This window comes from Telopea speciosissima, chromosome 7, assembly GCF_018873765.1.
Source record: "Telopea speciosissima isolate NSW1024214 ecotype Mountain lineage chromosome 7, Tspe_v1, whole genome shotgun sequence".
NCBI lineage: Eukaryota > Viridiplantae > Streptophyta > Magnoliopsida > Proteales > Proteaceae > Telopea > Telopea speciosissima.
This window is the reverse complement of record NC_057922.1, coordinates 60,361,262-60,379,085: the sequence shown is the minus strand read 5'-3', so window position 1 is coordinate 60,379,085 and position 17,824 is coordinate 60,361,262. Positions and strand designations below refer to the sequence as shown.

General features: G+C 40.1%; 1 protein-coding gene across 2 annotated transcripts in view; it reads left to right on the top strand.

The window, feature by feature from the left end:
- LOC122667213 (CDP-diacylglycerol--inositol 3-phosphatidyltransferase 1-like) overlaps positions 1–17,236 on the top strand; it is a 38,914-nt gene extending 21,678 nt beyond the window's left edge. For both annotated transcript variants that reach the window (XM_043863457.1, XM_043863456.1), the window contains exon 11: positions 16,981–17,236. In XM_043863457.1, the coding sequence (XP_043719392.1) occupies positions 16,981–17,040 (60 nt within the window). In that variant the 3' untranslated portion in view covers positions 17,041–17,236. The remainder of the gene's footprint in view (positions 1–16,980) is intronic.
- The last annotated feature ends 588 nt before the right edge of the window (positions 17,237–17,824 follow it).

The window sequence follows — 17,824 nt, the reverse complement described above, 5'->3', positions numbered from 1 at the left end:
AAAAACTTAAAATGGGTTCAGGGCCATACAAGTAATCTGCTGCATTGATTTTTGCTTGAATGTTTACTCACAATATGCACCGTGGTATTGAAAGTGCAGATACTGAAAATGTGATTCATTGTAGAAATTAGTTTTTTAAGCATCAGTGATGCAAGCAAAAGCTTCAAATCTGATTGTTGACTTGAATAAGCCTACACTCAAAGCTCCAATAGGTTATATAGCTTATGGGATAACTATTCTTGGGTCTTTTGTTGCAATAGGCCAGTCCTATAAGCCCAAATGATGAGGTAGTCAGTCATATGCAAGTTTTTAGCTTTAGTTTCTATTTTGTTCAAGTCTCTAGAATTCCTTGCCTAATTTCTGTTTTCAGTGTAAATAGTTTCTAGGAGTTCTATTTTCTGTTTCAAGTCTAGAAAGTTGGGAAAGTCACAATAATTGTGTCAATGCCAAGAAAAGATGGTTTAAGAGCTAGTTAGCCTATAAATAAGTTGGTTGATAAGAAATTTAATGCAGTTGATAATTGGAAGAATGAGAATTAAGAAAGTTGCACAGCAATTTCTGTTGGTGTTTTCTGTGTGGAAACCCCTGGATCACAGCCTGGTAGATTGAAGCTTTTGTTGCAGTTTCTCTTATCTACTGTTCATCATCTTTTTCTGGCTCATCCCTGCACAGAAAGGTCAGATCTTCACCCTTCTCTTTACACTGTGCAATCCTTCGTTTCTGAGTTAATTATCAGCCATCAATCCTTGATTACTTCTCTCGTTCATCTTCTCAGTTTTACCCCAAACTTCTATTAGTTTCTGTCTCTCATCCCTACTGATTCCTCCATCAAACCCCTTCATCAGTCTCTGTTTCATACATGAAAGCCTACTCTGTTCTGGCTGCAGCCATTGAGAGGATAGCTGCTTCCCTTGAACAGTGGTGGATTCCAGCTGTATTTTGGGGTCTAGCTGGTCTGTTTCAAAGGATGGTTCGACTGGAGTTTTAACGCTATTTGAGCCTTGGTTGTTTAGTAAAATCTCCTAAATCTGTCTTGTGCTAGCTCTAATCTGTTCCCCCCAAATTTTATCCCTAATTCCTTAATTTAGGGTTAAATCGTAGGCCGCCACCAATTAGGTAACAGGAACTTATGAATCATGAACTTAAACTATAAATAATCTGAACATTAGTGAGAATCATGAACTTAAACTATAAATAGTATGAACATTAATGAGATTATTTTGATGCAGAACCTGGGTCAAAATACCCAATTGGGTTCTCCATGGGCCCGCCCAGATACCCAATGTCCAAGTTACATTCGCTATTAGGAATGTCAAAGAGGCTCTAAAATCCTGGAACAAGGATTGTTTTGGCAATGTTTCCTCTTTGGTTACTGATTGCAGGTCTAATCTTACAGACATCCAAATCAGGCTTCAAGCGGACCCCCATAATGTTGCCCTTGCTGAAGATGAGAAGCAAACTGCTATGCTTCTCTCCTCCATGATTGCCCAAGAAGAAAGCTTCCTTAGACAAAAAGCCCGCGTGAAATGGTTGGACCTTGGAGATTCCAACATTGCTACTTCCCTTAAAAGCTAGAAACAATGCCAATGCTATTATTCAACTCAGCTCCCCAGATGGCTCCTTCATCACTTCAGTTGATGGCATTAAATCTGAGGCAGTCAGGTTCTTCAAACATCAAGTTTGGCTGCCCTCCATTGCCCCAGCTGCTCCCATCCATAATGGTATTCTCAACAAATTCATTATCTCCTCCCTTGATGCTCTTTGAAAGATTCCATCATATTGGCAGCTGTCTGTTCTCACAAGGAAAATAAAGCCCCAGGTCCATTTGGTTTCAGTATGGGTTTTTTCCCTCCTGCTGGGATATCATCAAAGAAGATCTTGTTAAAGCCATCCAGAGCTTCTTCTTCAACCCTCCTCAAATTAAAGGCATCAACCAGACTTTCTTCTGTCTCATTCCAATGAAAGAAGGGGCTAATGCCATGTTTGACTTTAGACCTATTGCTTTATGCAACATGCTCTACAAGTTTATTGCCAAGGTGCTTGCTAACCGGGTCAAACTTGTCATTGATTCTCTTGTTAGCTCCAACCAATCAGCTTTTATTGCCGGTAGAAGCATCGCTGACAACATTCTCCTTTGTAATGAGCTGGTTCGTGGGTTTGATAGGAAGAATCATCCCTCTACTGCCCTTATGAAGATTGACTTGCACAAAGCCTTTGACTCTTTAAAATGGGAGTACATTGTCAATGTCATGAATATGATGGGGTTCCCCCCCCCCCCAATGTTTGTTAACTGGGTCTTCCACTGCATATTTACTCCTCAGTTCTGGATGCTGGTCAATGGCAGTCCGGCTGGCTTCTTCTCCTCCACAGTTGGCATTAGAGAAGGCTGCCCCTTGTCTCCTTTCATCTTCACCCTTGCCTTGGAAGTGCTTTCTAGAGAGATCCAATTCAAAACAGATCAGCTTCTTATTACCCCTATGTCCAAATGCAAGCATCTCAAGATTACCCATTTGGCCTTTGCTGATAATCTCATGATTTTCTCCAAAGTTAACTTGGATTCGATTGAGACTACCATGGGCTGCTTATCTCTCTTTGAAAGAATGTCGTCCCTCTTGTTTGTGGCTGGTATTCCAAAGCCGACCAAAGTTCTTTTACAAGAGTTTCCTCTTGGGCAGCTTCCAGTGAGATACTTGGGCTTACCCCTTATTCTTGCCAGGCTTTCAGCTCACCACTGCACCCCTATCCTTGATCTCTTGCGCAAAAAGCTCCAGCTTTGGAAAGGAAAGCTTCTCTCTTATGCCGACCGTTTAGAACTGATCCGATCGGTCATGCAGTCATCCTCCATCTACTGGTCAGGCATCTTCGCTCTTCCCCAATCCATCATCAAGGATATTAAATCTCTAATGTGGGGCTATCTCTGGAAAGGTGCTGAATCCACTAAATTCCTTCGCCCTATCAGTTGGTCCTTAGTTTGCCTTCCCAAAAAGAAAGGGGGTCTTGGTCTAAAAAGAATCAAAGAGGTCAACAAGGCAGGGATCCTTAAACTCATTTGGATAATAGTTGTCAAGCATAACAGTATTTGGATAAACTGGATCTATTTGGGGCTCCTCCAAAGAGACTCAATCTGGACCATTTCTACCTCCCCGAATGCTTCTTGGGTCTGGAAAACATTCTCAAGCTCAGATATTTAGCCCTTGGGGTTATTACTTCCAAGATTTTTTGATGGCTCTTCCACCAAGCTTTGGCTAGATCATTGGTACCCCATGGGCATCCTCCTTTAGTGAGCTCCAGAAGCATCTATAGGGGCTGGCCTTCATAGACTTTCTTCAGTCGCCGACATCATCTTATCCGGAACACGGGCCCCCCTCCTCCCTAGCGTGCATTCATTTGGGATGCCCTCTCCTTCTATTATTATAAAGACTGCAGATTCAAGAGATTTATTCTCTTGGACTCCATCCTCTTCAGGCATTTTCAGCTCCAAATCAGCTTGGAATCTCCTAAGATCTAGAGGTCCCATCAATACTTGGCACAAGGCTGTTTGGTTCAAGGGGCATATACCAAGGCATAGCTTCTTTGTTTGGCGAGCTCTTTTAAACTATATTCCAACTCAGTCATTCCTCATTCACTGCCATTTTAGTGTCTCTCCAGCTTGTTGTCTCTGTTGGAATGGCACCGAAAGTGTTGAACACTTATTCTTTGAATGCTTGTTTTCCTCTTTTATTTGATGTAGGACATCATCGTACTGTTGGCCCAGCCCAAGGCCTAGCCCCTTGCGTGCTCTTTGGGAGTGGGGTCCACATGGCAACAACTTCAACAAATTCTGTTATGTAGTTAATAGTTATGAAAATCCAGCACTTGGCAATGACAAGGAAGAGACGGTATTTGAAGGTTCTACTGTAGAGGCCTACACTGAAGAGGTTGAAACAGTGGAGATGAGGTCGTGATTCAGGAACTCGACAATACAGCTGAGTTTGAGGTTGACACAAAAGTTCCAGAGGACTCTTTGGAAACATCCTTCACCGCTGAGATTGATCCAGATGTCGAGGATATAGAGTTCGTGATTCCACCAAAGTTCTTCGAGGAGAGAGGATCACGGTTCGCAGACTTCATTCCCTATGTTTGTGAGATGCCAGAATTTTATTATGGGCTAAAGCTGGACATTCATCACATGAAGATTATCCCTTCTCTACAAAACTCGAGGTCAAGTTTTTTCTAAGAAAGGGAGAATTGATGCAGGACCATCGTCATACTGCTGGCCTAGCCCTTGCGTGCTATTTGGAAGAGGGGTCCACATGCAACAGCTTCAAGAAATTCTATTATGTAGTTATGATGTTCAAAGAGTCTTTTCATATTTCCTAAGCTTATTTAAGAGTCCTTTCATGTTTCTAGGTAGAAGTCTAATAGCCACTAGTGTATCTCCTAGTTTTTAGTACTTCCAAGGCATGATTATGAGCCTTTTCTTATTCCTAGGACTATTAGTTAGTCTTTTTTAGTTCCCAAAGTAGTAGGCTAGAGTCTAGGGCTAAGTTTTAATTGTGGCCTAGGTCTTTTCAATTTGACTTCTTGGGAATTACTTTTGTCTTGGAATCCCAAAAGTCTCTTTAATGTAATTTGTGGTTTCAAGAGGCATTTAGCCTCCACACTTGGGTTATATAAAGAGGAACCATGGGAGCCTCTCTTGGCAACCATGAATTGAAAACAAATTGCTCTCTTTGAGAACTTTTGCTTGTGAGACTCAAGTGGGACAAGGTGGGACTCCGACTGTTGGGCAACTAGTGGGATTCTAGGCTGCCACCTATCTATCTTCATCTACAACTTATCTATCTATCTTCATTCTCTTCCAGATTCGATCTTGTCTTACTCATTCGAGTTTGCATCACTATATGGTCTGGGGTTCTCATCAAATGCTGACCTAAAAGAAGAATTCTGCCTATCCAGAGAGTGGAAGTGGATCATCAAATCTTTCGCGGGAAATTCACTGTGTGATAGAATTGGCATGATGGTTTTTGGGGCTACAATTTCGCATATTTGGATGGAGCTCAATATTAGGAGATGGACAACCAACTCTAGATCTGGGATTCCATCTCTTGATGTTAGCTCCAAGTCCTTTTCCCCCTCTCCCCCTTGTGTATACTCCCCAAGGAATAAGCTCATTGTTGCTTCCCGGAGTCTCCCCTCTTCTGTGCTCTCCCCTCCCCCCTAGGTGGGTCTGCTAGCCCTATGTATTGTAGGATGTTTCTCCCTTCTCCCCCTGATGCAGGTGCACTGCCTTGGGCCGACCCAAACCCATTTGGGTATCCATGCGAAGATGAACCGGGTCCAACTGGGTCTTTGGGTTCAATAGGATTTAATTTATTTATTAGGGTTTTTATTAATTGGGACTTTTTTCTTGTAATCTTTTATTTTAAATGGGCTACTTAGTGGTAGACTCCTTTCCATACTTTAGTTTTTAGGGTAAATAAAGATAGGGTTGATTTAGGATTTTATTTTAATTAGGTGTCTTTATGTTTAATTTCAGTTTTAGATTAGGGGTCTTTATTTTCTCTTTAAATAGTTATGAAAAAAAATAAATAAATAAAAAATCTTTAAATACAAGCTTATAACTGTTGTTTTAGGCAGATTTGATTAATGAAATTTTGACTGAGTTGTTTATGGTGCCGGATTGGTAACATAACAATGGTCGTGTGACCTCTTCCTGTATCTCTTTCTTTATTTCTTCTTCTGTTTCATCTCCTTCCCTATTCATAATACTCTGTTTCAGACTGTCTATTAGTCCTTCACATCATGGGATTGATATCTCTCAGTTCTTCTCTTTTCCACCTATCTGACTGAGTATCGATTCTACTCCCTTGGGCAACCTTAGCCCTGCTTTCTCACATCGTAATTCAAACCCTGCTGGTAACATCAAACTGAAACCAATTCTGAACCTGCAACTATCACCTGGAGAGATTTCAGAGCTTTAATACTTGATTGAAGCTTGCTGTTTGTAAAAAATACCACCTGGGTTTAATATGGCCTGGGATTGTGATTCTATATCTGAAATTTTAGGCCAAATAGATGCCTGTCGTGGAAGTTCTCCCAATCTGAGTTCTTCCTCCCACTGGATTTGTTCGTGACCTATGGTTGAAGACAACCTTCCAACTTAAGTGATTTAAGTCCCTCTCCTTCTTTTTTCCAGTATTGCCCCTCTTTCCTTCCATTATTCTCCTTTGTCCTTATTTTTCCTTTAGTTCCAAGTCTGCCCTCATTCAATAAATCTAATTACTCTTGGTCCATTACTCTATTTGGCTACCCAGTTGCCCCCTAAGCATTCTGGTTTATTACAAAATTGTCATTCCCTTCTAGTGTTTGAGCTATTGGTTAATTAGGTGGTTCCACAAGCGATCCAATTAAGGTTTATGAACCCCAGATCTGCATTACCCCCCCCCCCCCCCACGAATTCTGGGGGTTTTCTTGTTTTTTTTCTTCTCTTTGGTAATGAATTTTTATTTACCCAAAAAAAGTACCCAAGTTACAGAGTGGCATTGACGAAATTAAACAAATAGGGGAGGCTCACTTGATAGACTAAAGGCAAGGACACAAGGGGAATTAATATTTATTTTGTAGGGACAAACTTGGAAGCAATGTTAATTAAAGTATATGATGCAAATAAGTCACTTAGAGGGTTTATTTTATTGAAAATAAGCGTTGGGTTGATAATGTAGTTCTAGATAGGGTCAAGTCCTACTAGAAGCCAAGTAACAGGAGTTCTGAATTCTGCTAGCCGATTAGGCAAAAATAGGTTGAATTGGGTCAAAACTAGGGTTAAGGTGAGGGGGATGGATGGTTGTGATAAATAGTAAAAATGGGCAGGTGTTTATTAGTATTTTGATGTAGGTTAGGTTAGATTCAGATAAGGTTTGAAATTCTGGAAATTTTAGGGTTTCCAGAAAGAGTTATGTACCGGTCAAACTTAATTCGGTGTGCGCGAATGCTGTCAAAATCGCTCTGAATGAAAATAGTTTTTTGGACATCAAAACAAATGAATATTTTACCGCACTTTTGGTTTTTAGCAATGTTTTACCATAATAAGATTTATAGAATTTTTAGATTTGAGAAAAACCCCAAAATTAGAAAGTTGAAAATTGCACCTATTGTCGAAAATCCAGTTTTTGTTCTTGAACTGGGGGGTTGACTTTTTTTCTTTTTGGAATTTGATTTTTTAACTATTTTTATTGGATTCAAATAGGGGGTATTTGCTTATTTATGAATAATATCTGAAGTAAATGAAACATTTACTTAAATGATATTAGGCATAAATAAGTGTTTGTCTTGGTTCCTGGCATAGATAGATGTTTGTATACCAAGAATTTCCAGCAAGATCTGGCACTCATATAAAGGACCTAGATGGGCATTTTCCTATGTCAAACTGAGATCTCGGCGAGATATTGTACTTTTGTGCCTCGACCCCCATCTCGTCTCGGATTTTCGAAATACCAAGAAACTCGGCGAGATCTCGCAAGTTCTCGAACTATGGCCGCAAGTAGCAAAAGCTAAAGAGAAGTTTTTTTTTGAATTCAGAATAATGGGGGAGCCTGCCCACGATTGTATTATTTATGTAAAAGGCCAAAGCCAAAATCCTACTCAGAGTAGGACTTCTAATCCCAAATCTGATTCCCAATTACATACACTTCAAACCCTCTTATTAGAAATCGTGGAGGGGAAGTAAAAACTAACAAATTAAACATAACTTAAAAGATTCCGAATGAACCAATCAAATTAAAACAAATCCAAACTAGGCTCCAACGAATGCAGCCAATTAGGGCTATTTCTTCTTCTTCCTTGTGCTTGGACCTGCATCAGCTCTCCCCGGCTTAGAAACATTCATCTTCGATGAATGGGTGAAGGCCATGTGTCGATCATACAACTCGGGATCAAGCTTCTTGAAGTCGTCTGCATGGATCCAAGTACTGTCCTGGCGTGGGCAACCTTTCCCTTTAACAAGAAAGGAATGGTAACCTGTGCCATGTTGAGTGGTCTTGTGCATGTCATCTAGAACCTCTTCGATCACATCTTCAGTAGGTGGCTTGAGTTGTGGCAGCCTCAACATATGCTCCAAATCATCATCATCTGAGTGATGTCCCGTGTACAAGTAGAGATCAGCCACATTAAATACATTGCTTATGGCCATATCAATAGGCAACTCGAGAACATAAGCATTAGGTCCAATACGTTTCAGCACCTTGTATGGATCCATCTTCTTTGAATGGAGCTTACTGTTGACACCAGGTTGGTGTCTCTCTGGGTTAACCCTGACCATGACCATGACCATGACCATGTCTCCAGTATGGTTCGAGAACTCGCGAGATCTCACGAGATCTTGCTGAGTTTCTCGGTTTCGTGAGATAGCGAGTCGAGATGGCCTACGGTTCCTAAAACTGCAATTTCTCGGCGAGATCTCGCCAGACCAAGTTTCGATACACATTTCTCTGTTTTTTTTAGTTGTAAAATTTCAATATCTCGATGAGATCTTGGTATCGGGTTATATGATTTTTTACCCAGTTTTCATGACCCATTTTTTTAAAAGAGAGCAATGGACAGAACTCGGAAATCTCAAGTTCTGTCCAAAGCTCTCTAAAGTTTAGAGAAAAACACTCCAAGAGCTCTCTCTCAAATTTCTTCCTATTTCTCTCAAATCTTTGGTGGATTATGATGTTTGAAGTGAGATTCAAGTGGTAAAGTGAAGATTCAACTCCAAATCATCACATATTTGTAGGATTTCAAAGGTATTTTCTAATTTTTCCCAAATCTATTTTTTTCAAAAAAATTTGTGTAATACTTGTTAGATTCATGTGGTTTTGATAATGTTAAACATCTTTGCCCGATCTATCACTTGATGGAGTCGGATTTATTTTTCAGTTATTAAAATTTTTATTATAATTTTTGGATAAATAAATGATTTATTTGAAAAAAGAAAATGAAAAAAATAGGATGAATAGTGATTGTTTGAAAATGAATTTGATATATGTTAAACAACTTGGGATGCTCTACAGCCCCATGGATTAATTTTTTATTTTCACCCATTAAAAAAATTATTTAATTTTTCAGATTATATAAATATATTGTAAAAATTAAAAAATATATATATAATATTAAGGAAAAATACTTGTTGCTTGTGGAAAATTATGTACAACATATGTACATAATATTCAACTTGAAATGGTGTCAAATACATCGTTACATTATATTTTTTTTTTATACTTTAAGGTATAAATATTTTTAAAAAAAATTCAAAATATTATTTTTAATTAAGAAATAAATACTAGGGTTAGGGGATAAATAAGAGATAGTTATTTCATAGTTCTAGTTGCTTGACATTACGTTTAAGAGTTATGAATAGCATACTTTAAGTCTTGAATACCTTACTTTAAATGATCCATGGTTATTAATACATGCTTTTTTATGTAACAGTGTAAAATATAAGACATTTTGTACACAATGTCTGATATAACATGGCAACATGGAGTCCCCATGTCCGCAGACAAAAAGAAGTCCAAATGCAATTATTGTGGGAAGTTGCTATCTGGAGGAGCTACTAGGTTAAAACAACACTTGTCTGGTACAGGCAAGGATGTTGTCTCATGCCCAAATGTTCCTGTCCAAGTGAAAGTGGCAATGGCACAACACTTGAAAGGAGGAAGATTAAAGAAAGCTGAGAGGGAAAGAATGCAACAAGAGTTTGATGAGGCAGTACTAGAGAGGATTGGTGTAGAGGTCCGTGGCGGAGATGATACTGACATTGGGCCTCCACCTGGTGAGTTTCAATCAGAGGCTTAATGGAGAATTTACCAGCAGACTTTGGCTGAGAGTAGACAAAGTTTTCATTTTGAGAATATAAGAACATATGAGCAAGCAAGAGGAGCTGGTGGATCTGGCTCAGCTGCACCAGTGTAAGAAGATGAGAGGAGGAAAAGCACTGGGACAAGAAATATTCCACGACCCCAAACCCGACCACGAGTACAAGCTCCAGAGCCCATTTTTGAGCAGGATCCCACAACTTTTAGGCAACAAGATGCCTATCAGCCAACCATCCCGCAAATATTTGGTGGTAAACAAGAGGAAGCACGAAAAACCTTCAGCAAGTTCATGCTTTACCATGGCATTCTAGCCAATGTAGCACAAGGAACATACTATAATGCATTCCTTGATGCTGCAGGGAGGGCTAGTGCAGGATGGAAGGGACCTTCACCACATGAATTATACAATGTATATTTGCCTTAGGAGGTACAGGACCTGAAAGATTACATTGATAGTTTGAAGCCAATGTGGGAGACATATGGGGTTACTCTTATGGCTGATGGATGGACTGGACCTACTAGACTATCCATCATAAATTTCATGATGAGTTGTAATGGAAAGACTGTATTCTTGAAGTCCATCGATGCATCAAATAATGTAAAGGATGCATCATACTTGTATAGGGAGTTGAAGCAAGTGGTGGAGGAGGTAGGACCAAGGAATGTTATCCAAATTGTGACGGATAACGGTTCCAACTTTAAAAAGGCTGGAGAGAAGTTGATGAATAGGAAGAGTAAGAAGATCCGGCTCTTTTGGACCCCATGTGCAGCCCATTCTATTGATTTAATGCTGAAGGACATGAAGACTTTGGTGGCGGATGTGGTAATTAGGGCAAGACAAGTGACATCTTTTGTGTACAACCATTCTTATGCTTTAGCCTTGTTGAGGGAGAAATGCAATGGAGATTTAGTGCGGCCTGGTGTCACTCGATTTGCCATCAATTACATTGCATTGAAGAGCTTTCAGACTAAGGCGATAGGTCTGAGGCCTATGTTTGCAAGTGATAAATGGTTTGGTTGGCAAGGTTCTAAGTCAGAAGATGCAAAGGCAGCACAACAGACAATTGCAAGTGATGGATTTTGGAAGGACTTGGGGAAAGTGGTTGTCATATTAGAGTCAGTGGTGGTAATACTGAGGATGGTTGATACAGAGAAGAAGCCTACCTTGGCCCACATTTATGCTGCCATCCAAAAAATGAAGGAAATGGTTAGAGCTGCTATACCTCGAAGCGCAAATTCCTACACTAACATCATTGATGACCGGTGGGAGAAGCACTTGAGTCATCCATTGCATAAAGCTGGTGAGTTCAACATACTTTACACTTTAAATGTTATAACTTTTTTACATTTACATATTCAAAACCCAAAGGCATTAAGTCAGTAAAGTCACTAACAAATCATATTTGTGGTGTCTGCTTTACCAACATACTATTTGAATCCAAAGTATCACTACTCCCATGATCTTGGGCTAGACATAGAATTGTTAGAGGCAGTTCAAACTATTACTGCGAAGTTAGAGCTCAATCCAAAGACACAATCTGCTTGCAATGATGAGGTGAGAGTATGGGACTTTGGTAGTTAGTTTATGAATGTAATTACTAAATATGAAATACTAATTCCTCAAATTGAAAATAAATCAAATACTTTAGAGAGGCCTCAACAAGTTTCGGTCGACAAGCTGCAGTGGCGGGTAGACAAAAGTCAGACCCTGGTAGGTGGCATGATATTACATATTTACATTTATGAATTATAATTTTATCTCTTTAGAATGTACATATTCTTACTATTCTATATATGTAATGCAGCCGACTGGTGGGTGCTTTATGGTACAAGTTCACCCAACCTGAGGAAGGTAGCAGTGAGAGTGCTCTTACAAACTTGTTCATCTTCCGGATGTGAGCGCAACTGGAGTACATTCTCATTGATACATTCAAAGAGGCGAAACAGGATCGGTAGCGAACAACTGGAGCAGCTTGTGTATGTGCACTACAATATGAGATTAAGGATGAGACACATACGTGAAGGAATTGAGGCTAATGATAAAGAACCCATTGAACTATCCAACATTTTCCAAGAGGACTTTGATGACGATGAGGATCCCCTATTCCAGTGGGTGAGGGATCATGGTACACCTGATATGGATCAGCCTGGGGGTAGGCCCGACCCCACCATTGCGTCTGTAACCAGCACTGATGTTGAGGATTATATGTCGTCACAAGAGGGGCGTGCACATGCAGAGTCACCGAAACCTTTTGAGCCTGCTGTAGGAAGTCCTGCTGATGATGATGATGGTAGTGGTGATGACAGTGGTGATGGTGATGATGGTGGGGGTGGTGGTGGTGGTGGTGGTGGTCGTGGCATGCCGAGTGGCGGTTATTATGATGATCGTCATGAGGGGATGCGAGAGCAGTACCAGTGTGAGGTGGGAATGCAGGGGGACCCTGTGCGTTTCACCGGTGAGTCTCAGTTTACGCATGCCACTCAAGATCAAGACCATGGTGGCCACCCTAAAACATACAAAAGAAAGAAGGGTCGCCAACACTCACATCAGTCAGATGCTCAAGATGATTACAGCAGTATGAACACCATGCTTGCAAGTTTTGGAAGCATGAATATAGATACTACTAGTGAGCATCAGTCATGGCAATCATCTCAGCATCATCATGGCTATGACTATGGCCAGAAGAGCACCGGTTCTGATTATAGTGCCTATGGTCAGTATGGGCGACAAGAATGAGTATGACAATCAAAGCTCGGGTCAGGTTTTGGGTACATATTCCCAGTCCCAAACCAGCCATACATGCCTCAAACTCAATATGACAGTAGCAGTTCATCTTACACCTCATACCAACAGCCTCCCATGTACCCTAAGATAGGGAGACTGGTATATGTTGATCAGAACACTTATATGGTAGCTGTGTCACACTATGTGCAACACTGTAGCAATTCCATGACATGGGAATTCTTTGTGGATCAATATGGGGATGAATTTATTACTCAATCATATTTTATGTAACAAATTCAGTGAACATTGATGTAATCTACTTTTTATTTGAATGTTTTGATTGATAATTTGATATGTACTAATTAGAATGTTTTGATTGCTAAATTTGCTAAGTTTTACTAAATTATATGTAGAGTAGGTTGTTTTAGACTTTTAGTACGACTCGTCGCCTACCAACCTATGGTCCAAAGTAAAACTCATATTTAGACTTGTTTTTTGGCAAATCTGGGCATGTCATTGTGTTTAAATGGCCTGAAATAGGCTGGATACCAAGTTTCAGACCCAAAAAATGTGTAAAACCCACCGAGTTGGGGGTCTGAATAAAAAAAAAAAAAAAATATTACACCAACTCGCCGAGATCTCAGCCCGACTTGGTTTCTGGCTTAGCCGAGATGCCACTGAGACCCGAGTCTTAGAACCTTGGTCTCCAGGCTTGAACTCAACAAATCGGCGATGGTTATCAAGAGTAGCCTTGTAATGATTAGTACTGAGTGCTATCTTCCTTCGAACATCAGCGTGCACTGATGTGGCGGAGGAACTCATCTGCTTCCACACTTACCCTTGCTTGAGGGGGTAAAGGGACAAGATCAATGGGACGCTTGGGCTGTATCCCAAGGAGAATCTCAAAAGGGGTATGTCTAGTGGTCCTATTTACAGAACTGTTGTAGGTGAACTCAGCAATGTCAAGGATGGAGGGCCATGTCTTCTCATAATCTCTGACCAAACATCTCAATAGGTTACCAAGGCTCCTGTTTACCACCTATGTTTGCCCGTCAGTCTGTGGGTGGAATGCAGTAGAGAACAGAAGCTTGGTGTTTGTCTTTAGCCATAAAGTCTTCTAGAAGTAACTCATAAACTTCACATCTCTATCAGAGACCATAGTACTCGACAGCCCATGGATGAACTATCTCCTTGAAAAACAACTTGGCAATGTGGGAAGCATCAAGTGTTTTTCAGCAGGGGATAAAATGAGCCATCTTGGTGAATTTGTCAATAACAACCATGATGGAGTCAAATCTCTCTCGAGTTGGGGGCAGTCCAAGTACAAAATCCATACTGATGTCAACCCAGGGCTGGTGAGGGATCGGCAATGGTGAGTAGAGACTCGCGTTCTGCTTGACACCTTTAGCTAACTGGCAAACTCGACATCTCCTGCTCACATGCTCTACATCCTTGGCCAAGTGAGGACAATAGTACCTATCAGTCACCTGCAAGATGGTTGTCTTTTCCAAAGTGTCCTCCTAGGCCTCCTCTTATGTAATTCCCTAATAATGTGTGTCGGTAGACAAATTTGTTCAGTCTGGCAGTAATGCAAGTTGCAGGAAATTAAAAGAACAGTAGCAGAAATAAAATGGAAGAAAATATGGGATAACGAAGACTCAAAGAGTGAATTAGAAGAGGATTAGGGCAGGGAAGAAAGGGGAGAGTGGGAAGAGAAGAGAGGGGGGGGGGGGGGAGATAATGACAGTCAAACTGCCCTAGGCCATGCAAGCTTCACTAATGAGCATAGTATTAAATCTCGTTTCGGAAGGCCATTTCGGTCGGACCGAAATTTTCGCATCGTCGAAATATTGTATCTTTTCTATGAGTTTTGCTTGGCCATTTGTGGGTGTAAAATGCCGAAATACCGAAACGAAATGACCGAAATTTCGACAAAACTGTGCATTTTTTAGACTGAGATTTTTGAAATTTCCGAAACGAGATGACCGAAATTTTCGAAATTTCACCGAAATTTTCGAAATATTGCATTTTTCAATTCAATGTTGCATTTCGTTTCGACTCGACCGAAATATTCGTAATTTTGACCGAAACAAAACGAGATTGAACTATGCTAATGAGAAATAAAAGACTCCTAAAGATAAAAACTAATTCTCAGCAAGGTCCCTAGGAAACTAACTCAATAGGAAAATTAAAGCAATTAGGAAACTTGAAATCCTACATATTCAACTCTAACTAAACTCCCAATTAAAAATTACAAAGAATCCCAAAATATAAATTAATAAAATTGTAAAATATCCTACTACACCAAAACCCAAATTGGACCCGGTTCTCAGATGGAACTCTCAAACATGTTCAGCCTGACCCAAAGATTTGCTCATGCATCATTGTTGTAGGGTTTTCACTTTGTCAAAGAGCATTACTGCTTTCTGGTCTCTTGGGTTGTTCATTGTTGACATAGGTTGATGATGCAGTAGTGCATCATGGCTGGACCAGCGTGACCTGATCTGAAACCCAGATCGAGGCGAAACCAGCCCAGGCTTTTGGTCTAACAAGGGTTGGTAGAGGGTTTACTTGTTTGTTTTGGAGTGAAGTTAATCTTTTAACAATCACTTTATTTTCATTTTATTTTGTTTGGGATAGACACATAGGAGGATTTGATTTAATACTTTCCTAGTTACAGAACTTTTTCAGTTTCAGAAGAATCTTTATCTGTGACCCTACCCCATCCCCATCTATTCAGATTTAGAATCATGGAATGAATTGAAAATTGGTTGTGTTTGATGTGGTGTGGGTGGTGATCCGGCTGGCCATTGTGTTCCTTCTCTCTCGTCTTACTTCTTCCTTCTTCTCTATTATTCTTCAATTTTTTCTTCTACTTGAGTTTCTTAAACCCTTTCCCCCATATCCTGTTTTCCAGCAGTAGTAACAGCCTTCAAGTTTGAGGTCTTTCTCCCTTGCTGATGTAATTCAAAGGAGTTGGAAGAGAAGAGAGACCAGCAGCATTTTTTGGCAGCCAGCCAAAGTATGTGCGCAGTCTGGGTCTTCTCTTTTGTAAATGGTGTTAGATGATAATGGTAATAAAAGTCCCTTAATAGTTGAGGTGGTGACATTTCAAAAGTGTCAACAAATTGTACTTTACAAAGGTGTTTCTGTTCCTATTATGTGTTAGATAAAGTGTCATCAGTATATATCAAAACACGTGTATTTACAAAAACAACCTTGTTGGGTATGTTTTCTTGGCACCTTTTTAATGTTCTTGCACCCACTGGTGTTGTATTTCCCTGTTTTGATATTTAATAATTGGGAAAACATTTCCTGTGGGGAGCGTGGCTCCTGCGTGTGCGGGGAGCCAATGGGAGAGCACACATGGGCTTCATGGGGTGCGTGGCAGTCATTTTGCCCCCACTCTGCGTCTGGGCGTGGACGCTACACGCCTCCACGGGAAACTTTTCTCCTTAATCCACATTCCACTCTGAAGCAGCTGATCATATCTTATTGTTGCATAAGACCAATTATCACACCATGTTTATCAGAAGAAAGAGTAGCTATAACAAGAATGGTATGCTCTAGATCTCAGAACAAATGCAGATGGTTGTTTTTGGTATTTAATAGTAGCAATTTACAGGTCACATTTTACAATATTCAACTGTACCCATGAAAGAAGCCATCCACTTTTTAGATGGACAAAACCCGACTTTGCAAATGCATTAATACAACTGTAGGTTCACTTTAGTCACTTGAAAAAGAGGGGGTAGCCTATTTACTAACTTTTGGAGAATTATGATCACACTGTCCTAAAATGGGGATGGCAGTGGAGTTAGGTGTATGTGGAGGATTTTTCCAGAACTAAAACAGTGGACATAGACTAAGGAACAAAAAGAAAAGTGAGAGATGATGGTGAGGTGGTTCCTGTAACTTTGGGACTGGGGTTGGTCTGCATGTATTTAAAGTTCTAATTTAGCACTAAGCCTGAGGAAAACACCATACAACAAATTTTCTTCCCTTACTTTTCTAGTCTTTTTGGGGGGATAACAGAGAGCCCCCCCTCCCCCTCTCTTTTTGCTGCCTCTGGCATAGCCACTTGCATGTGGACTAGAAGATGGTTTGCATAGTATTGTGGTCACCCTCTGGTGGAGAGGAGATTATTGACTCACTTTGTTATATGTTTTTTGTCATACCCCTTAGTTGCTCTTTATATTTTCCCCAAGTTCTGCAATATTATATAATTTTCAATTTCTGTCATATATTTTCTGTCATGCCCCTTAGTGGACATATATTAACCTAATATTAGCTTATGAACAGTTTTTAGTGAGTCTGGTTTTGGTGCTCAGTCAAATTAATTAGTTCCACATATTTAGATTCCTTTTTAATGATAAAACTATGTGGTAAGATTTGTTTTAAATCTCTTGATGGTTTCAGATGAAGACTGCTGCCGACATGTGTGTTCTTTACGACCTAAACAGAAAGCAAAGACCCTGATTCTTCTTAATTGTTGACACAGTTTCTAGGCTTTGAGTGATGGTCTGTGCACTACTGTCCATCCTGAATTTATTTCAATTGTATACTAGATTTTTGCGCTGGAACAAGAAAAGTTCTGTATTTTAATTTGCATAAACCCAGAAACCTTTAGAAAACAGTTTTGGTGCTACACATTGTGGGAATTGCATAGGCCTTGTTATTGATTGTTTTGCTCTTCATTAGTTTCCGTGCATGCTTACCTTCATATGCATGTAGATGGCATTCCCGGGTTCCTATGGAACTTGTATGGATTTAAGATTAGGTTTTGGTCAACATTTTCAGTGCTTTGGATGGTAACCTTTCGGTGAATTGCTTAAAATTTACTTTGTTTTGTACCATTAGTGACTTGAGAATATAAGTGTACATATAGTGGTTAAGCTTAAAGCTAAGCCAGGACTGTCATTGCTGTCGATCTATGTTCAACTCTGAGATCCTTGGGAAAATATCGAGACCATAACCTGGCCAATAGATTGTAGCAACACCATGGGATACTGGACAAAGATGGCACCAGAAAGTGCCCAAAATGCAGTGTGTGAGAGAGAGAGAGAGTGAAATTGCGAGATGGTCGACCTGAAATATGATCTAAAGTTGAGAGCATCTCTGGCGTGTTTTAGAAGGATTGGGTAGATGCAAGTGGGGCTCCATGGCAGATATAATTTTGTGCTTCAGATGGGAAATGGAGTTGCATACTTTGTAGATAATTTTGTGCTTTCAGATGGAAAAAAGAGTTACCATACTTTGTAAC